At 35.6% G+C, this 9278-nt stretch overlaps 1 protein-coding gene across 1 annotated transcript; it reads left to right on the top strand.

The window, feature by feature from the left end:
• Nucleotides 1–1254: 1254 nt before the first annotated feature.
• Nucleotides 1255–1833, top strand: LOC139497867 (ovarian abundant message protein-like). The gene has a single exon (XM_071286106.1). It carries the CDS (start codon nt 1255–1257, stop codon nt 1831–1833), a length of 579 nt encoding a protein of 192 aa, XP_071142207.1.
• Nucleotides 1834–9278: the final 7445 nt, after the last annotated feature.

Raw genomic sequence — 9278 nt, 5'->3', positions numbered from 1 at the left:
ATGAGACAACAATCCAACAACACAAATAACCAATAGACATCTAGTGGACAACACACAACATACGAGTAAAAGGAGGTGTGGAATAAACGTCAATGAGACAACAATCTAACAACACAAATAACCAATATACATCTAGTGGACAACAAACAACGTACGAGTAAAAGGAGGTGTGGAATAAACGTCAATGAGATAACGATCCAACAATACAAACAACAAATAGACATCTAGTGGACAACAGAAAACGTGCGAGTAAACGGAAGTGTGGGATATACGTCAATGAGACAAAAAACCAACAATACAAACAACAAATAGACATCTAGTGGACAACACACAACGTACGAGTAAAAGGAGGTGTAGGATATACGTCAATGTGACAACTATCCAACAACACAAATAACCAATAGACATCTAGTTGACAACACACAACGTACGAGTAAAAAGAGGTGTGGGATAAACGTCAATGAGACAACGATCCAACAACACAATTAACCAATAGACATCTAGTGGACAACACACAACGTACGAGTAAAAAGAGGTGTGGGATAAACGTCAATGAGACAACGATCCAACAACACAAATAACCAATAGACAACTAGTTGACAACATACAACCTACGAGTAAAAGAGGTATGGGATAAACGTCAATGAGACAACAATCCAACAACACAAAAAACCAAGGGACGTCTAGTGGACAATACACAACGTACGAGTAAAAGTAGGTGTGGGATATACGTCAATGAGACAACGATCTAACAACACAAATAACCAATAGACATCTAGTGGACAACAGAAAACGTACGAGTAAACGGAAGTGTGGGATATACGTCAATGAGACAAAAAAAAACCAACAATACAAACAACAAATAGACATCTAGTGGACAACACACAACGTACGAGTAAAAGGAGGTGTAGGATATACGTCAATGTGACAACTATTCAACAACACAAATAACCAATAGAGATCTAGTGGACAACACACAACGTACGAGTAAAAGGAGGTGTGATATATACGTCAATGAAACAACAATCCAACAACACAAATAACCAATAGACGTCTAGTGAACAACGCACAACGTACGAATAAACGGAGGTATGGGATATATGTCAATAAGACAACAATCCAACAACAAAAATAACCAAAAGACATCTAGTGGGCAAAACACAGTTTTTAGCAATCCATCTTTTGTTAGTGAGCAACGTACAGTGTGTAGCAATCCTCCTGTTAGTGGGCATAGTACAGTGTTTAGCAATCCTCATGTTAGTGGGCAACATAGTTACGGTGTCTAGCAATCATCCTGTTTGTGGGCAACATTCAGTGTCTAGCAATACTCCTGTAAGTGGGCTACATACAGTACCTAGCAATCCTCCTGTTAGTGGGCAACATACGGTGTCTAGCAATCCTCCTGTTAGTGGGCAACATTCAGTGTCTAGCAATACTCCTGTAAGTGGGCTACATACAGTACCTAGCAATCCTCCTGTTAGTGGGCAACATACGGTGTCTAGAAATCCTCATGTTAGTGGGCAACATACAGTGTCTAGCAATCCTCCTGTTAGTGGGCAACATACATTGTCTAGCAATCCTCTTGTTAGAGGGCATAGTACAGTTTTTAGCATTCCTCCTGTTAGTGGGCAACGTACACTGTCTAGCATTTATCTTGTTAGCGAGCAACGTACAGTGTTTAGCAATCATCCCTGGTGGCCACAGACACAGTGTTTAGCCTTCATCCCTGGTCACAGACACAGTGTTCTCGTCCTAAATCTGCATGAAATGTTTGTCACTGGACGTTTTAAGAAATCAATCAATCAACCAACCAACAGAAGACGGGAAACTTAAACAGTATGTCAAGCTCAATGCGGTACAGTCTCAAAATCGGATTAAATTAAATTGTTTTAAAACTAACAGCTCTTTAGACGATATTTGTTAGTATCACGGAAATTAGAAAAAAATGTCAATAGCTTTTAAAAAAGAAGAAATGGTATGATTGCCAATGAGACAGCTCTTCACAAGAGACCAAATGACACAGATATTAACAGCTTTAAGTCACCGTACGGCCTTCAACAATGAGCAAAGCTCATACCGCATAGCCAGCCATAAAAGGCACCGAAATAACAAATGTAAAACAATTCAAACGAGAAAACTAACGGCCTAACTAATACATACAAAAAATGACGAAAAACAAATATGTAAGACAGCATCAAACGACGACCACTGAATTACAGGCTCCTGGCTTGGGAAAGGCACAAACATACAGAATGTGGCGGGGTTAAACATATTAGCAGGATCCCAACCCTCCTCCTAACCTGGGACAGTGGTGTAACAGTTCAACATAAGAACGAACATGACGAACTATAAAAATCAGTTGAAAAACTCATCAGATGCTTAGCCTTTTTTTAATGAGCTTCGTTGCAAAAAAAACCCAATAGTTTTATAAGCGAAGAGAATACGCCAACGAGAAGCACCCAAACAACGTTCAATGAAAAGGCATGTAATCTGTTCAAGAAAGATATCTGTCTAACAAAAACATAAAACAACCAAAAATATCTGTCAAAAAATGACTTCTGTCCAAAAAAGACTTCTGCTTAGTAAAGACATATGTTCAACAAAGATAGCTGTCCAATAAAGACATGTACAACAAAGACACGTACAACAAAATAATATAGTCTGTCCAACAAAGACGTGTCCAACAAATACACGTACAACCAAATAATATAGTTTGTCCATGCAACGAAGATATGTCCAACAAAGACATTTACAACAAAATAATATAGTCTGTCCAACAAAGACATCTGTCCAACAAAGACATCTGACCAACAAAGACATCTGTCCAACAAAGATATCTTTTCACCAGTGACATCTGGCCAACAAATACATCTGACTAACAAAAACTGAGACATCTGTCCAACAAAGACATGTCTACCAAAAAATTCTTACCAAAACAGACAAATATTTAATATGACCAACAAAGACATAGGTCCAACAAAGACGACATCTGTTCAACAAAATTCTTTTTCTACCAAAGACGTCTGTCTTACAAAAATATCTAGTCTGTCCAACAATGACATCTCTTCGACAAAGATATTTGACCAACAAAGATATCTGTCTTACAAAGGCAGCTTACCAACAAAACTTGTAAATCGTAGGAGGAGTTAGACGGACAGACCATATACTCTTTGTGGGACAGACGTACGGGGTTATTGATATGATAGTTATTCATATATATTAGTTTCCTATTGATCTTACAAGTAAATATTCTAGTTCAATACATAAAAGATTTGAAAGGAAGATCAATACCCAGCCTATATATAACATAGAAAATTGAATATTTTAAGAAATTACTAATATGAAATCTGTATTATGTACCTAAGCGCCTTTGGTGGAGATGTGTATTCCACATGTAAATAATGATGGGTGCTCTCGTCGAGGTCCGCGTTGTTAGCTTCCGTGTTGTGCATTCAAAATGTAAACAAGTTGCGTTCTTAAAAAAAAAAGAAATGCAATCGTGAATATTAATGCCTGTTTTAATGAAATTTAAATATCAAATAATTGTTATATAAGGATCCATGATTTCTTTTCTTTTTTATATATATAAAGTGTATAAAAACTGACGAATTCTTAATAAAAATGTTGTCCATTGTTGGGCATAATTTTCTTGTTAAAGAAATCATTTATCTCAATCTCTCCCAGCTCTCTTTTTTCCGATAAATAACATTACTACATGCTAAACAGGAGGCAACTACGTACTGAAAACAGTAAGAAGATAAATGAAATGAATCACGATTATTTGTTTTTGTGGCCGGTTTAAAAAATAGTTCAAAACCCTAAGCTTTATATTCTTTTGTGTTGATATAATCCTGAACTAAAACCGTTTTGGAAAAGCAATTACACCGGTTTACATGGTTTGGTCATTGACTATCATATCCAAAATATGTTTGATCTTCTTCTTCTTTCAGTAACTTCCTCCTGTGGTTAGGAGCACATCAATTTCTTGATTTTACACAATGGGCTTATATTACACGGACTTATACAGCTAAAATCACTTTGTTATTTCACAGTATAAAACGCAATGGCATATATTAAAAGACGACGGGCTTATTTTACACGGACGATATTAAAAGTTATTCACTTTGATACTTCGTTAAAAATAGTCTAAAATCTAAAATGACACTGATTCACTTAATGATATTAGTAAAACCGTGGTCTGACACTATTAAATATGACTCTATATTCTAGAAGGCATCAGCTACCACTTTGATACGGCAATTGTCTGTATATTCCGTATATTATTGATAATATCAACATATTCCCAAGTACATATATATCTCAATATGATCTCAATCTATTTATACATGACTGTACCTAAGGCAACAAACTCCAATCAGGCTTTAACATGTTTGAGAGTAGAAACAGTTTGAAACCTAAACTTAAGGTGGTAACTTACACTACAGGGAGATAACTCTGTGAAATCAGCTGAACGTTTTAATAACGTTGTGTTGTTAAAGAGATATTTAGCTTCTCAATGATCAAAATTAGTGTTTGTCAAATTGCTATATAACCAGTGTAATTTTTCTGATAAAACGGTTGGTTCAAAATTTTTAAAATTTTTATATTTTTGTCAAGGGGTCAAAGTAAATACTTTGTAAAATTTTAAGAAAATTAAACGAGCCAAATTAATTTAAGTTTAAGTGTTGGGTTCCACCTTAAATCAATTTGTTTAAACAAATCTCATTTTTTCATTCCATAACTTATCCTTTTGTTAATTAGCCAAAAATAAAATGACGTGTTGATTTGTTGATTTCTATGATTGTGTGACAGGGTGAACAGGAATGACAGTGACAATTCAGTCCAGCTCATGTCCTGTTTTTGCGGTCGCATGTCCGTTGAATACGGGTGTTTCCTGTTTAAATTGTTTTACACTAGTCATTTTGGGGTCATTTATATCTTGCTGCTCGGTGTGAGCGAATGCTCCGTGTTGAAGGCTGTACTTTGACCTATAATTGTTTTACTTTTTATACATTGTGACTTGGATGAAGAGTTGTCTCATTGGCACTCATACCACATCTTCTTATTTATGTTGATTTTAAGAAAAATAATGTGTAACTAAGTTGTGCTATTATTTGTTTATTAATACAAACGTTTTTGTGTTGCCTAATTTGTAACGATATCGTCCTATTTTGTCACTAAAACGCTCTAGGTCTCTGTCAACGGGTGCATCGCATTTGCGCCAATTTTTGAAAAGTGCAATTATATATTTTTATCTGCATATTAAACTGGCACGCATGAAATGTATCATTGTGGTGCAAATTAAATAATGGTTTATGGCACAAATAAAAGATTTTTTTGTTGCAAATGAAATGCCAATTGGCGCAAAAGCAAAGCACCGCTGTCAACTAGACCTTCTGAATTCGCTAATGAACTCCTCGAAAACAAAGTGACGTAAGGGAGCTACCATTTGATTTTTATGGGGGGGGGGCTAGGATGAAAATTGTTGTCCTGCATTTTTTTTTAGCTGTAATCTCTGTCCTGTCTTTTTATTTTTCACTCTGTTCGGTCCTGCCTTTTTTTTAAGGTTATCCTGCCTTTTTTTTTACCTAAAATGTCGTCCTGACTTTTTTTTTTCAAGTGTCTCATCCTGCCTTTTTTTTTTACTCAAAACTCCTGTCCTGCCTATTTTTTTCAAATTTCATCCTAGCCCCCCCCCCCATAAAATTTAAATGGTAGCTCCCTAATGTCCATAAACTAGCACTGATTCGTCTTTAGGGGAGAAATGAAGTTGTGAACCTGCTACTTCAACTTTTAGTCTGATTGTGTGTGTGTGTGTGTGTGTGTGTGTGTGTGTGTGTTTGTGGAAAGAGGGGGTTGGGTCCACATACCGCGTCGAATAGCACTCAGTGTGTCTGTTTATCGTTTTATATCTTTATAACTATTTTAAGGACTCAAACGCGTATTCATTATGAACTGCAAACACCTGAAAACTCATCGGACAATAGAATACAGGATTTACCTTATACACCTAACTTCCTACACCAAACTCATCGAACAATAGATAACAGGATTTACCATAAACACCTAACTTCCAACACCCGATTCTTCGGACAAAAGATAACAGGATTTACCATAAACACCTAACTTCCAACACCCGATTCTTCGGACAAAAGATAACAGGATTTACCATAAACACCTAACTTCAAACACCCGATTCTTTGGACAATAGATATACACACAAAGATAGCAAACCACGAACAACATATAGTTAACATACCCTGACTTGGTACAGGCACATCATGTTTGTGGGGATAAACCAGTTATTCGAACAAAGAAAAACAAAAATAAAATAACACATGGTTAACATACCCTGACTTGGTACAGGAACAACATGTTGTGGAGTTAAACCAGTTATACAAACAAAGATAAACAACAACGAACAACACGTGGTTAACATAGTCTGACTTGGTACAGGAACAACATGTAGTGGAGATAAACCAGTTATACAAACAAAGATAAACAACAACGAACAACACGTGGTTAACATAGTCTGACTTGGTACAGGAACAACATGTAGTGGAGATAAACCAGTTATACAAACAAAGATAAACAACAGCGAACAACACATGGTCAACATACCCTGACTTGTTGCAGGTACACCATGTAATGGGGTTAAACCAGTTATACAAACAAAGATAAACAACGAACAACACATGGTTAACATAGTCTGACTTGGTACAGGAACAACATGCAGTGGGGTTAAACCAGTTATACAAACAATGATAAACAACAACAAACAACACATGGTTAATATACCCTGACTTGGTACAGGAACAAAATGTTGTGGGATTTAACCAGTTATACAAACAATGATAAACAACAACGAACAACACATAGTTAACATACACTGACTTGGTACAGGCATATCATGTAGTGGGGCTAAACCAGTTATACAAACAAAGATAAACAACAACAAACAACACATGGTTAACATACCCTGACTTGGTACAGGAACAAAATGTTGTGGGATTTAACCAGTTATACAAACAATGATAAACAACAACGAACAACACATAGTTAACATACACTGACTTGGTACAGGCATATCATGTAGTGGGGTTAAACCAGTTATACAAACAAAGATAAACAACAACAAACAACACATGGTTAACATACCCTGACTTGGTACAGGAACAACATGTAATGGGGTTAAACCAGTTATACAAACAAAGATAAACAACAACAAACAACACATGGTTAACATACCCTGACTTGGTACAGGCATATCATGTGTGTGGGGTTAAACCAGTTATACAAACAAAGATAGACAACAACAAAAAATAAATGGTTAACATACCCTGACTTAATACAGGCACATCATGTTTATGGGTTTAAGTCAGTTAAGCAAAGAAAGATAAACAACAACGAACAACACATGGTTAAGGGAGCTACCATTTGATTTTTATGGGGGGAAAGGGGGGGGGGCTAGGATGAAAAATGTTGTCCTGCATTTTTTTGTAATTGTAATCTCTGTCCTGCCTTTCTATTTTTCACTCTAATCGGTCCTGCCTTTATTTTATTAGTGTATCCTGATTTTTTTTACATAACTTGTCATCCTGCCTTTTTTTCCCCAAGTTGCTCATCCTGCCTTTTTTTTTTACTCAAAACTCCTGTCCTGCCTTTTTTCAAACATAACATAGCCTGGCTCGGTACAGGAACAACACGTAGTGGGGTTAGACCAGTTATACAAACAAAGATAAACAATGACAAACAACACATGGTTAACATAGTCTGACTTGGTACAGGAACAATATGTAGTGGGGTTAAACCAGTCATACAAACAAAGATAAACAACAAACAACACATGGTTAACATAGTCTGACTCGGTACAGGTACAATATGTAGTGGGGTTAAACCAGTTACAAACAAAGATAAACAACAACAAACAACACATGGTTAACATAGTCTGACTTGGTACAGGTACAACATGCCGTGGGATTCATCCACTTATACAAACAAAGATAAACAACAACAAACAACACATGGTTAACATAGTCTGACTCGGTACAGGTACAACATGTAGTGGTGTTAAACCAGTTATACAAACGAAGATAAACATCAACTAACAACACATAGTTAACATAGTCTGACTTGGTACGGAAACATATATGGCAAGCCGTTTTTTTCCTTTTATTCTTACTTCAAGATATATCATATTATATAATATATAAGATATCTCATATAATATATAATATATCTTATATAATCTATCTTTGATAAGATATCATAAGACATCTTCTAAAGTTTAAAAGTTATCTTATAAAGTATTTTAGATATCTTATAAATATTTTTTAAATAAGATATGTTATAATATATTTTTTATATAAGATATGTTATAATATATTTTTTATATAAGATATGTTATAATATATTTTTCTATATAAGATATCTTATAAAAATGTTTAACATAAGATAACTTCATGATAAATATCTTTTAAATAAAATATTATAACTTTTTTTTATATAAGATATGTAATAAATATTTTTTTTATATGTTGGTCTAGTGTGTCCAGATAGGATGACATGCCCACCAGTATACTGTTTCCTTGTGAACTAGCACGTCAAATGTATGCTTGTCGGTCTAGTACTAATGACTATCATGTGTCCAGATAGGATGACATGCCCACCAGTATACTGTTTCCTTGTGATTTACCACGTTAAATGTATGCTTGTCGGTCTATTACTTATCAGTATAATGTGTCCAGATAGGATGACATGTCTACCAACAGACTGTTGCCTAGTGAACTATAACGTAAAAAGTCTGAATGTCGGTCTAGTACTAATGAGTATCATAAGTCCAGATAGGATGACATGTCTACCAACAGACTGTTTCCTTGTGAACTAGCACGTTAAAAGTCTGCATGTCGGTCTAGTAATAATCAGTATAGTATGTCTAGATAGTAATACATGTCTACCAGCAGAATGTTACCTAGTGAACTTGTACGTTAAAAGTCTACCTTTCGGTCTAGTACTAATCAGTATCATGTGTCCAGATAGGATGACATGTCTACCAACAGACTGTTGCCTTGGGAACTAGCACGTTAAATGTCTGCGTGTCGGTTTAGTACTAATGAGTAGCATGTGTCCAGATAGGATGACATGTCTACGAGCAGACTGTGAACTACGCGTAAAAGTTCTGTGCGTGTCGGTCATGCACCAATCAGTATAATGAACCAAGAAAGAATGACATGTCTGCCTGCAGACTGTAATTGAACCTTGGTAACTAATACGTTAAT

This window comes from Mytilus edulis, chromosome 12 (genome assembly GCF_963676685.1).
Source record: "Mytilus edulis chromosome 12, xbMytEdul2.2, whole genome shotgun sequence".
In the NCBI taxonomy this organism is placed as follows: Eukaryota; Metazoa; Mollusca; class Bivalvia; order Mytilida; family Mytilidae; genus Mytilus; species Mytilus edulis.
The sequence above is the reverse complement of the archived record's forward strand: the minus strand, read 5'-3'. Positions and strand labels throughout refer to the sequence as shown.